Source organism: Podarcis tiliguerta (assembly GCF_965153285.1).
Source record: "Podarcis tiliguerta genome assembly, chromosome: 8".
NCBI lineage: Eukaryota > Metazoa > Chordata > Lepidosauria > Squamata > Lacertidae > Podarcis > Podarcis tiliguerta.
The window spans coordinates 30,663,575-30,680,940 of record NC_139541.1 but is presented as its reverse complement, the minus strand read 5'-3'; the positions used below and the strand labels follow the sequence as shown (position 1 = coordinate 30,680,940).

Genomic DNA, 17,366 nt, shown 5'->3' with positions numbered 1-17,366 from the left:
TTCTGAGTTGCTGAGGCTCCTTGACAAAAAAAAAAACTGAACCAAGCCTTTAGTGCTATCAGCCCAGTCCTGTGGAATGCTCTGCCAATAGAGATTCAGGGGCACAAAAACAGAGGGTGGAAGGGATTATCATTATTACTAAGAATTTTACATTTGATTTTTGTTAAGCCTCAATGGTGTCATCCTGGGAACTTCGTTAGACTTCTCTGTACTCCCCTCCACACCCTTTCCCCATTTTTTCCTGTTCTCTTTCAATAAACTAAGGAGCGTCCTACTAATGTAGATCAAAATAATGCAAGGAATTCAGATCCAAGTTTTTATTATTGATAAGTTTTTCTGAGTTATGCGTACTGGATTTGTTTTTCCTCACATACACACACACACAGGAATATACTCTGTGTGTTTGTGTGTGTGTGTGTAAACGTGATATGCAAAGTTATATGACATACACACACACACACCTATAAAAATAATGCACATTATGCCATTTGGGCTTAATTAGCTTGTTTTTATTTTGAATTATATATGCGGATGTTGGGGGAACACAATCACCTTTTCACCTCTAAAAGGCCTTTAATCCGCCCCTCCCCAGAACTACAATTCCCAGCATACACTAGGGGAAAAGGGGGCGGCCGTGGCAACAACTAACGTTCAGCACAAACTCCTAAGAACCCCGATCCCTTCCGTCTAACTCCACTCCCGTGTTTCCCCTCCCCCTTCTCCCCTTCACTTCCTGGAGTTCGCGCGGAGCAGAAAGCGGAGGCGGGGCGTTCTTTCTCCGCGAGGCCGGTGCGAGTGGGCGGGGCCTCTTCCTCCCCGCCCACCAACCCTCTCCCTCTCGCTCCCCTGTCATCCGGGTGTGCGCTGCGGTGCGTGCGTCGCGACGTGACGACGTCGGCGCGTGCGTGGCGGAGGGCCTTCCCCCTTCTTCCACTCACCCGCTCTCTCTCTCGCGCGCGCTCTCTCTCTCCTCTTTTCCCCTCTCCCTCCCTTCCTTCTTTCCCTCACACGCGGGCGCGCGCGCGCGGCCTCCTCCTCCTCCCGGCCTTTCTCCCCGCAACCTACCCGGGCGGCTTCATCGTCGTCGTCTCCGTCGCCCTTCCCTCCGCCTCCCAGCCGGCCGCCATGGCGAACGTAGCCGACACGAAACTGTACGACATCCTCGGAGTGCCGCCGGGGGCCTCGGACAACGAGCTCAAGAAGGTCTGCCTGGCGGGGGGGGGGAGCCGGGGGGGCGGCAGCGGTGAGAGGGAGGCCCAGGCGGGAGGGAGGCCGGCTTGTGACCGGGGTCATTGGAGACGCCCGGGGTTGGAGCAGGCCTCGCCTGGCTAGGCCTGGCCGGGGGTCGGGCGGGGGGGGGGGGGTCGGAGGCGGCGGCCTGGATGGGGCCTTCGGGGCCGGTTGCGGGGAGGGGGAGGCGGCAGGAGCTCAGGGTCAGGCCCAGGCTTGTTGGGTAGCGTTGGGTGGCCGTGTGTTTGTATGTGGTGGAGGAGGAGGAAGGGAAGGCCGCTTGTGGGGGGGGGAGAGGTGGGAGTGAGCTCTCGGCGTGTGCTGGCCCTGGAAGGTGGCCCTCCTGCCAGGAGGAGGGGGAGGGAAGATTATACATATATAATTTGCTTATATAATTATACATATATAATTTGCTTATGGCGCTTGTATCCGACCTATGCACACACACAAACACACACCTCCGCGCTCACCATGCCGGTTAGTGGTGGGTGTTGTGTGGAGGAGGAAGGGCCACCGGTTGAGGCGGGAGCCGGTGTTTGTTGTGGTGTTGGCTCTGGAAGGTAAGTAGGCCCTGAAGGAGAAGGTCGGTGTTGTGTTGGATTGATTGGGTTTATATCCTAGAGTCACTTCTCTTTCCACACCATTGAAATATACATTTGGGTGGGGGTTGCTTATGCATCCCCCCTGCCGTCTTACTTGGACAGATTTGTGGAGGAAAGAGCTGGTGGTGTTTACTAGCCACAATGGCAAAGTGGATGCTTTTGAATACCAGTTGTTGGACGGGGGGACGGAATGCTCTTGTGCTTGGGTCCTTCTTGAGGGTTTCTCATAATAGGCATCTGGTTGAGCACTATGAGAACAGGATTCTGGACTACATGGGTCAGACAGAGAGAAGCTTTCTTTTTTCTTTCTCTTCCACCTCCCGTCTTTAGTGTTGTTATCTAACCCATAATACTTTACTATATAGAAAGGTATGTTCAGAAGCAACAATAACCCATCCCAGCTTCCCAGTAGTTTGTACCTTGGGGATTGTTTTTAGAGTGGCAGTGAGGGAAAGCTGGATGCTGCCCCCTCCCCATTTTCTTTCCTGTGTACCGCTCCCCTAGATGAGAGTTAAGACTTGCTTCATGATCACAAGGAGGGGAGAGATATTTTCTTGTTAATTCCACTCTTTATCCTCTCCACCCCTTGCAGACTTTATTATTTAATTTGTTGCCTGACCTTCAGTTGATTTCAGCATTAAAACCTAACATTCTATCCAGAACCACAGCACCCATAGATTTTATATGGCTGGTGAGTTATTTTTACGGTGGCAAGAAGAAAGACCTGGGGATTAGGTCCCCCATTTTTCAAAATTCTGTGTGCCTTGCTGCATGGTGGCAAGGGTGAGCCAGAGGCTGGCCTTCCTTTTCTCTCCCCATCTTCTCTTTGCCTTCTTCTTGTACCCCCCATAAAAACCCCTTTGTGCTTTGAAAGTTAAACTTAGGGTAGCAGTAAGGGAAAACAGAGACTATCTCACCAATATTCTTATTTCCTCCCCACAGTTGAGGCTTGCTGCATGGTATCAAGAGCCTACTTGTCTTCCCTCTCCTCACAAGTTTGTGCCTTTCTGGATTGGCCATGTGAGAACATGGATGACCTGTCAGTTTCCAGTCTCCACATCTCACCATTTTTTATTCCCCTTGTCACTCCATCTCCTGTAACCTTGAGGAGTTTCTTATGATGGTGAGGGAAATCTGGAGGTTAGCTCTTTGCCCTTTTATTTTCTACTCATCTGTCCATTACCAACCCCCAACCCAGGCATGGCCAAACTTGGCCCTCCATCTGTTTTGGGACTACAACTCCCATAATCCCTAGCTAACAGGACCAGTGGTCAGGGATGAATTGTAGTCCCAAAACAGCTGGAGGGCCATGTTTGGCCATGCCTGCCCCAATCCCATGCCTCCTGGGAATTGGTTTTGCCTGAAGATCATTTCTCCTCTTCATTCTTGGGGAGGGTAATAAGAATGGTATCCCAACCTATATTCTCTTTATTTTTACTTCCACGTATGCTGAATCTCATTTGGGCACATTCTGTTTCTGTCTACAAAAGCACAGGCTTCATTCTTGGCCTTCATTCCTCTGTAGGTGATCCCTTCTCATCCTGGCTGTTCAAAAAGGGGAGTGGGGGTGGAAAGGTCAAAAGTCCCTAGGTAACATAACCCCTTCATGTTAACCCTTTCAAGATTAATTGCCCTTAACTTGTTTTTGTTAGGCACAACTCACTTCTTTTCCTCATCTAGTCTTTGAGAACCCCATCCCACATCAGAGCCTTCAGCTGGTTAATGACCATGTCCTGCCTGTTTGTGACGGAAGGGTGGTGCTACTGGGGAATAGATCCTCTTCATCTGGGCGTGTAATAGCATAATTTGTTTGGGCTGGGTATTTGTTGTTATGGAAGCAGGTATTTTGGAGGAAGCACAAGCGATAAGAGGGTTCTGAGGTTAACAGGAAATAAGTTCCTTCATGTAGATTCAGAAAAATCCTATTTATATTCTGTGAACACGTTCCTCCTTTAAAGTGGTGTTTGGTCACTACAATGATAGGCGATTGCTTACTAAGGGCTGCTGAGATTTAGCAATGTCTTATCCCTTTAAAATGAAAGTTTAGGTGAGTAGCAAAATTAACTATGCCCTGATATTCCTTTTGACTATGTCCCTTTAAAAATAGAACATATCCAGGAAAACGTCATGGAAGTTACATTGATAGGTGATTTTTGTTTTTGAACCACTTGCATGATCTAAACTTTTCAAAAAATAGAAAGTCAAATTAGGGTGTAATTTTGAATAACTGTTGCCGTTTTAATATTTCAGAAATAGATGCTTTCTAGGTGAGAGGCAAACATTTAACTGGACTTGCTAGCAGGATTGTGTTGCACTTGCATATATTTTGGAGAAATATATTCCAGAGGCTAGAGAACCTTCTTTTCACAGATGCACATATTGCTTATCACAGCAAGCAGTTTTTGAGCCCTGGGAATATCAAAGGCAGCTAACAGTGTGGCATGGGAAGGCTTCTGTGTGGGAATCAAAATTCCCACTGCTTATTTGTAAGCTTTGGTACATACAGAATGATGGTCTCAGAATTGCAATCATTGGATATAACAGATGGCTGAAGACGCCATTTGACTTTTTAAAGGTTATTCTTTAATTGGTAGATTAGGACCTGGAAGTGGGTTGCATTCCAGCCTATGTTGGTTTGCACTAGTACTACCATAATTTTGCTTTTTTTTTTCCCTATTGGAAGGAGAAAATTAAAACAGTAAAGGTTAAAAATTCAGGATGACTTGAAGTAGAGGGCAGAGCTACATTACTTTTAATTAATGTATAAGAAAATTCTCATGTAACAGCTTGCACATGTAAAATTTCCGTCCATCTTTGGTCACTAGAGAGAAGAGATTCATTCAGTGAAACAATTGCTAGTTTGTGCCTGCTTTGGGTTAAAGATAGGTCCTAGGTCTTAAAATATGAAGTTGTATCCTGATGAGCAACATTGTAAATCTTAATGCTACTTCATTGCATAGTCTAACAAAATACAGTGGTACCTCGGGTTATATACGTTTCAGGTTACAGACTCAGCTAACCCAGAAATAGTACCTCAGGTTAAGAACTTTGCTTCAGGATAAGAACAGAAATCGTGCTCTGGCGGTGCGGCAGCAGCAGGGGGCCCCATTAGCTAAAGTGGTGCTTCAGGTTAAGAACAGTTTCAGGTTAAGAATGGACCTCCAGAACGAATATAGTACTTAACCCAAGGTACCACTGTATGTAGAGGAAAGCGTAGTTGTGTCCAGGAATCAGGATACTGTAAAAAAAAGAGAGATGGTCCATTCAAATAGGTACCAATGGTGATGTCATTAATGGAAACAGTTCAGGATGGCTGATATTTCTGACAATGTTTGTAATCCTAGTAGCATCTCAACTTCAATAGTTTGGCACACGGTATTAACTCAGAGCAGTCACTGAAAATACTTTTCAGTCTTGGTCATGTTACAGAATTACTTCTTAGCAACTATGGCTTTTCTCACTGAAAGTTGATCAGTCACACAGATTTTTAGTGAAGCTTCACTATAACCAACTTCAAATTGTTCTCATTGTTTATCTTTGGAGATTCTTGCTGACTTTGAGGAAATAGTAGTGTCTTGTTGAGAATTAACTTTTTATTTGTCGGCCCTATTTCCATTCGTGCATATGGACTTTGAGCACATATCAAACCTTTAGTGGTGATCTTCTTAAGGGGATGGTTGCAAGGTTAAACACAAACAGTTATAAAGCACATATTAAAAGCACTAGGTCATATTTAATTGTAGAAGTAGTGTTTGCTGTTAATGTAAACAGGGAGAGTATGAATAATGAATTGGTTGAGAATTCACACCATTTTATTAAGGGCAGATTTTTTTATGGCAGCAGCAAATATGAATAGGATTTGTGTGCATGGAAGAGATTGAGAAACTCAAGGATATTCAAAAGAGCAAGCATAATTTTCATTTTCTAAGCTGCCACGAATAATGTGGTTAACAGCTACCAGGCAGTCTTCTATTGCACTTCAGTGGTGCTATAGTATGATACATGAACCCCTATGGAAATACTGTAGACACTATAAAGTTTTCCCTCAGGAGGATGTATGTGAGATGTGTTGGGCTTTGATAAGGTTATTATACATCTGCACTGTTCTGAAGCCTCTTCAGATTACTGTAGCTATTCCTGTTCAGACTGCTGAAGTTTGGCCATGCTCGAATAATTGCTGTTGAATTGGGTTCAATTTTTGATAACCTAATGCTGTTTAATCTAGTTTCATTTCAGTGGGGGCTCATATGCAAGCTTGTTCTTGTAATGGATTTTTAAAAAATAAAAAATAGGTTTTTCAAGCACTAGTTGACTTCAGGGGCTTTTTTGGGAGTGGGGAAGGACAAGCTGAACTCAAAATCTGTATTCATTTCCCCACTAACTAGTTATTTTGGTTCCTTTTGCCATTTAGGCATACCGGAAGCTTGCCAAGGAGTACCACCCTGATAAGAATCCAAATGCAGGTGACAAGGTAAGACTTCTCCTGCAAATGGTTGCGTTTTAAGATGAACACGTAGTCTGAGAAGAACTGAAAAGAGGGAAATGTGTGGAAAATGGTGAAAATGTGCCATCGGTGAGGTGTAGGTAGTACTCAGCTTTAACTGGATGAAATGTTGGTTTAAATCCATACTCTGTGGTGAAGCTTACTTAACAGCCCAAGTTCTATCTCAGAGCTGTTGTGAGAATAAAATGGAACAATATTCATGCGCATTAAACTAGTCTCTTTGGAGTAGCAGTGGGATGTGAATGTTATAAGATAATCAAAGCTGCCTTCTTGCCATTAGCTGTGCTTTGACACATGACTGCAGAGAGCAGTTTGTTCAAATCAATGTGAGTAATGGAGAAAGTTCATGAATGACACAGATGTGACATGCTTGTGTAGTGAATCACTGAGATGCCTGAGAGCAAAGCACAGAAGAAGGATGGATCAGCTGTGCAGAGCAGGATATACCTAGTCCTCCTCAGAAGCAAAGGAGAGGCCTGTTCTTTGAAGATAGATCAGTAAAGGAATGCAGGAGAGTTGGATGCCCAGAGTTGGCTCACCTGCCTGTTGCCAGAGTCCAGACTGGGCTGGCATTTTGCATATGTCTGCTTATACAACAGTAATTGTAATGTAGTAGAAGCGTATCTGCCGAAACACTTTCCTTTCCTATTGTACATATATTGCCAAACATGCAAATAATAGGCATTTCATTTACATTTACCTCCTTAGTTCAAAGAAATAAGCTTTGCCTATGAAGTTCTCTCAAATCCCGAGAAACGCGAATTGTATGACCGGTATGGAGAACAAGGCCTCCGAGAAGGTAGTGGTGGAGGTGGAGGAATGGACGATATTTTCTCCCACATATTTGGTGGGGGACTGTTCAGTTTCATGGGTAGTCAGAGTAGAAGTCGCAACGGAAGAAGAAGAGGTGAAGATATGATGCATCCACTCAAGTAAGTACCTGGCTTATTGTCTCTGGGGGAAGTTCCTGTCTTGAATGCATAATTGCTCTATTGGTGGGCTGACGTTCTCATGACAAACTGAAGGACTTTCAAGTACACATGATTTAAAATTATCTGAAGCTACCTGATACCAAAATAGCCTTGGCGATCCAGCATTTATTTGTTTTGTTTTTTTAAGTCTACCCTGCCTTATTTTCCAAGGAAACTTAAAGACAACTAAATAATAATACACAACATTCCATACCAAACAAAACAAATCCAGTTATTAAAATATACACAACTTAAGCCAGCACAACATTTAAAAGCTGTCTTTAAAAGCCATGTTGTCACCAGGCACCTGAAAGGATGCAATGATGCACCTGACTCAACACAAATGATTAGCATGACCCTTCCATTGTGAGTGTAGGTGGGACAAGATCTCCATAGGGCCCAATGTTGCCCCTTTTGGTATACCTCCATTGCCACATCCAACCTTTACAAAAGATTAATGTTCTTCCTGCTTCTCCATGGAGCCTTCTCTCTCTCTCTGATCAGATGAGTTGTTTGTTTTTTATTCAGATGGGGTTTTTAAAAATGCTAGAGAAAAAAATTCTGGATTTAGCCTTGAACACAAAAAAGTAATCCAGCATTGTAATAGATAGTCCCAAGGAACTGGTACCAGGTTATGTGTTAGTTTGTTTCTGCCAAGGCAAGTTACTAAAGAAATAAGGCCAAGCCTCTAAATCATCAGTGAATGGAATATTAAAGCCTCACCCATGCTTTAGGTAACTTGATACATTTACAAGACGGGTTGGACTAATCATTGCAGCAAAACCACTTATTAACAGCCTAGTGAATAGATCGCTTTAAACCTGAGGCTATCGTTCTACCAAGTCAATGTGATTAAAAACATTGAAGTTCAAGTTGTTCAGAATCCCTTACAATGAAAAGCGGACAAGTTGGAACAGCAGACTGTTCCAAGCAGATCATGTGAGAAAGCAAGCCTTCGCAAGAGCAGATGGAGTGAGGCAGGTATTCTGAAATTCTAGTTTAATGCAGCAGGTGGACTAGGCAGGCAGTGATGGGTACAGAATTGAATAACCTGAAATTTATTTTTTAAAGAACAAAAAACCCTACCCTTTATAGCCAGTAAGATGCTAAGTGTATTTATCTTAAAGTATTGGTGAGTCGGTTTTTTTGGCAGGAGGCGAGCTTAATGTTCTGCATAGCTCCTTTCCCCAGTTTTTAACTAGGCCTTGATTGGGTGCCAAGTGCAGTAAGGCCAGCATATAAAATTGAAGCAATAAAAAGCAGAAGCAAAATTAATGGTGCAAAATTAAGCAAATGCCAGTTTGCTTCCATTAATTATGCAAGTTGCAAAATTTAGATTACATTGGTGCAGAAATGGTTTGTTTATTTGATTCATTTTAAAGTGAGTATACAGAAGCCTGAGCAGGAGCTAGCCAAGTGTTACTTCTACTTTAGAATGCTGCATTCTGACAGAGCAAATGTACTAGAGGAGTTGTAGCATATAGTTCTTATTCCATGAATGTGTCCCAAGTCAAAACAAAATCCTTAATTTCACCTGAGGTGGGTTGGGAGTTAACCACGAAGAGCCTTTTCAGTGCCATTGCTCCATTTGTGGAATTTTCTGACATTTATGAGTTGCCCCATTAACAGAGTTGTAGGGTGATGATCATTGTTGGTTTTGTTTTTTGCTTTTAACTTGAATACCAACATCTTGTCATGTGAAACAGCCATGTGTTAGCAGATAACATAATTTCATCCATAGTCATGTTAAAGAGAGCCACAAAACATCCTCATTGAGCTTAAACCACAGTGAAATTCAGAGATTAGAATATTAATGTAAATAATTTTAAATGATGTTAAAAGCCCAGGGGGGGAGGGGGGAAATACTTGACTGGTACGAAAAATATATTAAAGAAGGCAGGCCCAAATAGTGCAGGCAGGCCCAAATAGTGCTAACATTGTTATCCTTTCAGTGCCAACAAAATATATTTTTGTTTCCCTGGCCTTCTAAATGTATTTTGATGTCTGTTTTTTTCTCTCTCAATATGATATGTATTTTATATTGGGGTTTTTTTTAATCTCCCTGGAAGCTGAAGGGTCATATACAGATCTTTCAAACAAATAATGTGTGAAATATTCCATTAAAATGTCTCCATCTGGAATTCAGTGATATTTTATTTTTCCTGCTGAAAGCATAAACTGGAATCTGCTGCCTTTAAAATCTGTATTTTTCACTGAAAGGCTGTAGAAACTGGCTGCAGCTTTTAACTGTGGTTTGTAAAATCCTTCCATTTTAATCTTCAGCTGATGGCTTTTACTGGTTATGCTGCTACAGTATGTTATGATATTTTTGCATTGCTCTTGGAAAAAGCAGTGGTACAAAGGAAAAATAACCATGCACTATGAGATTAGGTCTAAAATGGTTGCTGTGTTAGGTGTGAAAGTCCTCACTATGCTGCTTGAGAAAGGATGGGCAGCAATTAAGGGAAAGAGGACAGCAATAAAAACTAGTGGCTATTCCTCTCGTCAAAATTTGAATTAAAAAGAGAAACCCCATTGGGAAGGTCAGGAAAGATCAGGGTTCTAGATATTGCTGTATGCCTGTGTGAACAGGAACACTGAGCTGGTGCTTAAATGCTAATACAGACTTCTGAGAGATACACACAAGGCAGCAGTTGCTTACTTGCAGAGCCACCTGGTAGCCACCTGCCTTAACCTCTCCCTGAAGGTGAAGGGACCAAGAACACAGCCTCCACTAAAGACCTTGATAGGAGTAAGACAGTCCTTTGTTGTGGTGAGAGAGCTGAGGTAGAACTGGAGAAACCCAAGTTCAAATCTCCACTAAATTACTGGGTGACCTTGGACCTATTGCTAGCTCTCAGGCCAGGGTTAGCCCTTGCCATGCCTTCCAGATATTGTTGGACTACAGCCTTTATCAGCCGCAATGGCAATGGTCAGGGACAATGGGAATTATAGTCAAACAATCTGTCAAGGGTGCCAAGTTGAGTATCTCTGTTTTGGGCTAATTGCCCCACAGGGCTATGTGAGGATGAATTAGAAGGTTCATGTATGTTGAGTTCATTGGAAGGAAGGTAGAGTATACATGTAGTAATGATGCATTGCTATGCTATGGGGTATGGATACTTTGGTGCATGTATGAAATCCTGGTAAGAGAACATAGAGCTACCATATAATGGGAACAAGTTGGTGGGCATACTTTTCTACATTGCAGCTCATCTATCTCTTGGGCTGGTCTAAAAACAATAGTGCTAACATTTTTTACCAGTGTTTATTCGGTATCTGGAATATGTTTTTGCCACTTCATTTAGCCTTTCAATAGTTGTGCCTGCAAGTATGTTAAAATAAGATGTGTTCAGTCTTCTGCTGATACTTGAACCAAAACCTGAAGTACAATCCCTTTCCCTTACTCAGAGTTTCTTTAGAAGATCTTTATAATGGAAAGACTACCAAACTACAACTTAGCAAGAATGTCCTTTGTAGTTCATGTAACGGGTGAGTTGTTTTTTTGTTTGCTTGTTTTTTTGCATTCATCTGTCTTCAAAAGATTAATGATTTGATTCTTGAAAAATTGAGCAAAGATTTAAAAATGAAAATTAAATATAATTTTTTGTTTAGACAAGCCTATCCAGATATGTAGAATGTTTGCATGAGTTCTAATCTGGTTTTAGCTTATCACTGTTTTTAATTGTTGTGTTTTTTTTTAAATTGCTGTTTTTACTGATAATTTTATTGGTTTCTTTTTGTAAATCACTTGGGGGTTTTCTACAGTCAGTTGGTATATAAATTGCTGGAATCTAATAACTGCTAACAAAAAAGTCCATGTCCACCTAAGGTTCAGTTGTTTGTAGGGTTACATTGTTCAGCTTTGCAACAAGATGCCCTTGTGTGTGTATTGTCTGCATCCTGCTCTTCCTTGCTAAGTGCTTATACGATTTTTCAAGTGGGCTGCTATCCAAAGCACTAAGACCTGCATCTCCTAAGCTTTAAGACTTGCTACAGGATTAGATGTCCCCAGGCTCCAAAAATGTAAAACTACATTTCCTTTTTGTGTTTATAATAATATGAAATCAACATGTTTTTGATCTAGCCAAGGGGGTAAATCTGGAGCAGTTCAGAAGTGCGCGGCTTGCCGAGGCAGAGGTGTGCGTATCATGATCAGGCAGCTGGCTCCTGGGATGGTTCAGCAGATGCAGTCTGTCTGCTCTGACTGCAATGGAGAAGGTAAGCCAATCAATTCACCACAAGCATCTGATCTCAAGAAAAGTCCCTTAAGTTTCAATACATTATGATAGCTAAAACTAGGGTGCATGTTAGCAAGCTGAGAAGCTCATAAATCCCTGCTCCCCATTGAATTGTTTAGACACATTGGCAACATGGTTTGCCCTTTGCCTTGCTTTCATTGGTGTGGTTTGTCAATGCAGTGGGAATATAGAACTCTTAAGGATGATACACATACAACTAGCCATCTACAGTCATACCTCGGCTTGCGAACACTGCGGGTTGCGCGTTTTTGGGTTGCGGACCGTGCCAAACCCAGAAGTACTGGATAGGGTTACTTCCGGGTTTCTGCGCAGAAGCACAAAATGACATCATGCGCAGAAGCGCCGAATCATGTGTGCAGACGCACCGCTGCGGGTTGCCAATGCTGCGGGTTGCCACCGTGCCTCCCACACGGATCATGTTCGCAACCTGATATACTAGATGCATCAGTGGCAATTGCATTATGACACCTTAGGCGTAACTCCTACATTGCAGGAGTGGTGCAGTGGTTGTTCCAGTAATGTAGGAGTATAGAAAGCATATGCAAGAAATGACATGGAAGGAACTGGTCTACATTCCTCATAACCTGATCAGCATGGTCATGGGTGATCAGCAGCTCAGCTGTTCCTGAATAGTTGCAAGTTGGCTCCTCCTGTGGTGGGGTCAGGTATCTTAGCCTTAGCCTGTCTTCCTGCTTTAAATGACACGCATTTGAATGGGGAAGTTCCTGATCTGGTTTTAGCGAACCACATTGAGACACCAGAAGCACTTGTTGGTAGGCGTTCCTTGCATCTTAGTAAAGAAGCAAACTACGTAGCCGGACTAAGGAACCATTTTATTATTGGAGTGGGGGGAGATTCTTGTAGATTGCTTTCTATCATAAACCCAAAAGGGTTTCCATAATAAACAAAATGATACCAGTGAAATACAGTTTAAACATACAAGAATAAAATAAGCATCAATATGATTGAAACCAGGGCTAACAGTAATCGAAGCACGGCCTCCAAAAGTTTGTGAAAACACGGGGGACTTCAACATGCAACAGAATCAGCGCGGGGGGATTCAAAGGGCCACCTTCTCATTTGGGCAACCTTCCAGGGGCCATGTGTAAGTGACATGGTGGCCAGGGGCAGAAAATGGGTGTGGCAGCAGATGTGACCCCTGTCTTTGTTCAGTGGGTTGCATTCTGACTTCACAAGTCAAAGCATGTCCACACATACTCCATGCAGGCAAGCCATAGGCATTATCACAGTTGGGCACATTCCAGCCAGGCAAAGGCACTCCGGGAGGGTGCAGAATAGGACTCTCGACAAGCGTGGTCTGGGGAAAGTCGCATGGGCCAGATAAAAAGGCCTGGAGGGCTGTGTTTGTCCCGCATGCCAGATGTTCTCCACCCCTTGAAACTGGGTCATAACTGGCTGTCTCTCTCTTTTCTAGGGGAAGTAATTAATGAAAAAGATCGCTGTAAAAAATGTGAAGGGAAGAAGGTGATCAAAGAAGTGAAGATCCTTGAAGTCCATGTAGATAAAGGCATGAAGCACGGGCAGAGAATCACCTTTACTGGAGAGGCCGATCAAGCCCCCGGAGTGGAGCCAGGCGACATCGTTCTCCTGCTTCAGGAAAAGGAGCATGAGGTAACTTGCTGTCTGAAATGCAAAGCTGTCTTTTTATTGTAGACCTTTGGAGCCTTTTGAATACTGAGGCTGGCGGCGGTTTGTTGGGGGGGGGTGTAGTGGTGCTCCATTAAATGCGTGGATGATAATGGAGTTGAACTTAGATAGCCATGAGCAAAAGGAAAATTGCTGCTGGTGCTGTTCTGCCTGTTTGTGCAATAGTGTGAGTAGTTCTTGTGTTTCGGCTTCTCAGGAGATATTGCACCACCTCTTGAAGTTAGAATCACCTTTTGCACTTGGTGTCTTGCCATATGGTGTAAAAACATGCTTCCCATGAGCAGAAGAAACATGTATACAGAAGTGCACTTTTTTGTATCTAACCCAAGGGTGGGGAGCCTCCAGATTCTGACCCTCCATATACAGTATTGTTGTCTTCTGTTAGCCCCAGCCAGCATGCCCAGCGGTCAGGAGGGACACAGGCTTCTCCCAGTTTAACCTGTGATCATTTGTGTGAACAGATTAGTTGACAGTAGCAGAGAGAAATCTGGGACCATGGGGCCCCACCCAGTAGATTCAGCCAAGGGACCGTGGGCCGCTTGGCCCCAGTTATCAGCAGCCCAGTCTCTGTTCAAGCTGGTCATTTATATGAACTACTGTACTACTGTGTGTGATCAGTCTCTTCTCTTTTTCCCTATGTGTCTAATCTTTTTTAGAAATGTAGGACTGTGGGCAGGGCCTATCATGTTTTTAAATCTGTGTACAACATTTGGTACATTCTAGGCACCTAATTGTTACCTAGCAATTAAAATAGATATGTCTGTGTTGCTTGTTTCCATGCTTTACATATGCGCAACTAGAGAAAGATAACATAGCAGACCTGCTGCTATTTTAAATATGCATTCTAGAAACCAGAGAAGCTCGCAATGGGCAACTCCTCATAATGGTCAGAGGCCATTTGAGACATGGTTGCTTTTGTTCTCGTACCTTTCCCAGTAAAATGTATTGTGAACTCCTTGCTGTTGTGACCTGAGCCATTTGAAATACACTTGGCTGCTATTCAGAATTAAACAAAAAGCAATTGAATTTTCAGAAGTAAAGCAAAAACCTTTCAGCCCAAAGCTTTGTATTTTTGCTCACAAGTCTCTCTGGGCTGCATCCAGCTAAGCCATGTTTTGAAGTATCCCCATTGAAACAAATGAAACTGGTTATAACTAAGTTGACTGAGTTAATTTTCATGAATCTTAAGTCAGATGGCCCCACTGAATTCTGTGAGTTGTCCTAGTCCTGGAGTTGTCATAGCCAAGGCAATTTCTGCTATTCCCCCCTCCCCTAGTTCTAGTCTCAAAATTCATATACAGTGGTACCTCAGGTTACATACGCTTCAGGTACTTATGCTTCAGGTTACAGACTCCACTAACCCAGAAATATTACCTCGGGTTAAGAACTTTGCTTCAGTATGAGAACAGAAATTTTGCTCAGGCGGTGCGGCGGCAGCAGGAGGCCCCATTAACTAAAGTAGTGCTTCAGGTTAAGAACAGTTTCAGGTTAAGTATGACCTCTGGAACGAATTAAGTACGTAACCAGAGGTACCACTGTATAGGTGTATAGCCAGATGTAAATGTAAGATACTCCTGTATGTGATACTTTTTGTCTGCCTGTGAGATTTTAGTGTAACACAAAGCATATACACACTAGGAGTTCATGATCTAGCTAGAGGCCAGTACCCATTTTTTTCTTTCCCTCACAATGGTTCCTACCTGTTTGCAGGTAGCTCAAGACAGACAAAAAGCCTGTTCTGGACCCTGCATTATCATCTGAAGTGCTTCTCTGTGTGCCCCCTTCATGGGACGAGTATGGGCCTTTTCACTAGTCGCTCTCTGCTTGTGAAGTGCACTCCCCAGAGAGGCATGCCTGGCACCATCTTTATCTATTTTTAGGTGACAGCCAAAGACTTGTCTTTGTACCCAGGCTTCTGGCCCTAAATTTTGAAGGGTTTCTCATATTTGTAGCCTCTTTTTCTCCTTTTTTTAGTGGGCCATGATCAGTAATACGTGTTTTTTATTTGTGGTTTTTATTGATTTTGTTACAATTGGGTTTTACTGTTTATCTTGTGTTTGGGGTTACTTTTGTAAGCGACAATTTTTGTTGTTGTTGTAGTTATGGTAGCCCATCTGCTCATGCATTTGCCACTAAACCTCTTTCCCTCCCTTTTCCAAGGTGTTCCAAAGAGATGGGAATGACTTGCACATGACGCACAAAATAGGACTTGTTGAAGCACTGTGTGGCTTTCAGTTCACATTTAAGCACCTTGACGGACGTCAAATTGTGGTGAAATACCCTCCAGGAAAAGTAATTGAACCAGGTAAAAAAACCTCATGGGCTTTTGGAGCTGTTTGGAAGCCTGTTACCCTGTATTTTGCCTGTTCATGTATTTGATTTTACACAGAGGGGAAAACTATAGGCTGCCTCTTAACAACAATTGCCTCTGTCCATTCCTGCAGGCTGTGTCCGTGTTGTTCGGGGGGAAGGAATGCCACAGTACCGCAATCCCTTTGAAAAGGGAGATCTTTATATAAAGTTTGACGTGCATTTTCCTGAAAACAACTGGATTAGCCCAGAAAAGCTTACAGTGAGTACCCCAGGATGTATCTCTAAATGCTCACCTCTTCTGCACGCCAGCTGCAGAATATGTGGAAGTTGCACATCATCTTTACATCTGATCACTATAGGAAACAGTTTTATCCAGCTATGTTCCTCTGCTCGGAGTCGACTCACTGAAGGTGAAATTGACTTAGCTCCACTAATTTCATTGGGCCTACTCTGAGTAGGTCCAACATTGGCTGCTCGATCAGATGACACACCTGCCTGATTCTACAAGCATAGATTTAAGGATAGTGATAAAAACACAAGCTCTAAAACAATTGTACTGGGGAAAGGGCACAGTGTATGTTTTTTAAAAAAATCAGTGGAGAAAAGGGTACTGACCAAGCCATGGCTTGAAACTTTAAATAAAACCAAAACAATTTAAAAAAATTAAAGCAGACATCAGTTAACCATTGTAGAAAGATTTCTTCTTAATTTTCTGCATAGGCCTGGTGGAATAGGAAAGCTTTCAGCAGGTATTCAAAGGTTGGTGCAGAAGGCGCCTACTGGAACTTGTGTTCCTGCGAATACTACATTTTTGCATCACTCTTCTTCCAATGCTTTCTTTTTAGGAACTTGAAGATCTTCTGCCTGCCAGACCAGAAATCTCCAACATAATTAGTGATGCAGAGGAGGTAGAACTTCAAGAATTTGATACCACTCGTGGTTCAGGTGGCGGCCAGAGGCGTGAAGCTTACAACGATAGTTCTGATGACGAAAGCGGCCATCATGGACCTGGGGTGCAGTGTGCCCATCAGTAAAAGTTTTGTCTGGGGGTGGGGGCGGGGGGAAGTTACACATGGATTTTTCTCTTCAAATTTTGCCTGACTTGTTTCCAGCAATCCAGTTGGATTGTGTGAGCAATCCACACGAACCCGATGGACATCTGTTGCTATATGTGTAACTTTTAAATTGGTCCATAGTATCTACAGAGTGTATAATTTAAACTAACCACACAAAAAAGCTTTTTTTTTCTACTGTTCTGTAGCAGAATAAAGGCACTTGAAAGGAAGATGAGATTCTCTCCTTTTCACCTGGGTTAAGTTTCAGTCCTTGTACTTGTGCTTGATTTTTACCAGTTTTTGTGTAGATTTTAAGTTCTATATTTTAAAAATTCAAATTCTACATTGTAAAGTTTTTGTGTAAAACTTTGTCCCGAGGCTTGGTATTTGGCTGCACCTGCATAAGCTGCTACAATAGAATAAAGAATTTCATAGCCTGTATCTATCACTTTAGATGCATGGTAAGTTATTGGACTTGGCACACAGTGGGGTTAGAACTGATGGGGAACCATGGAAGAGAGAGAGGGGAAAATGAGAAGTGGTTGTAAAAGTTTTTTACCATCTTGTGAAAGGTTTCTGAAACTAAATAAAAGCCGTTGGTGTATGATGATACTCCTTGTAACCTTTTTCTTTCCATAAATTCACACCTAAAATTACTCTTGAAATAGATTTCCAACTCCAGTATTAACCTCTTAAACTGAAGGCTCAGAATGGGTGGGTGGGCAGTTGTATGGCTCCTGGGCTCAATGCTTTGTTGGCCA

General features: G+C 42.9%; 1 protein-coding gene across 1 annotated transcript; it reads left to right on the top strand.

Moving 5' to 3' along the window:
- Positions 1–853: 853 nt before the first annotated feature.
- Positions 854–17,217, top strand: DNAJA2 (DnaJ heat shock protein family (Hsp40) member A2). Its single transcript, XM_083451932.1, has 9 exons — positions 854–1,203; positions 6,244–6,303; positions 7,045–7,268; positions 10,719–10,799; positions 11,395–11,528; positions 13,005–13,201; positions 15,398–15,542; positions 15,682–15,809; positions 16,396–17,217. Exons 1-9 carry the CDS (start codon positions 1,126–1,128, stop codon positions 16,582–16,584), a joined length of 1,236 nt encoding a protein of 411 aa, XP_083308058.1. The 5' UTR covers positions 854–1,125; the 3' UTR covers positions 16,585–17,217.
- Positions 17,218–17,366: the final 149 nt, after the last annotated feature.

Bases quoted from the DNA above. Each gene is read 5' to 3' on its own strand.
- DNAJA2 (XM_083451932.1), top strand. From the start codon at position 1,126: ATGGCGAACGTAGCCGACACGAAACTGTACGACATCCTCGGAGTGCCG. The intron at 6,304-7,044 runs GTAAGACTTCTC...TTACCTCCTTAG, and splicing joins ATCCAAATGCAGGTGACAAG to TTCAAAGAAATAAGCTTTGC. The intron at 7,269-10,718 runs GTAAGTACCTGG...TCCCTTACTCAG, and splicing joins GATATGATGCATCCACTCAA to AGTTTCTTTAGAAGATCTTT.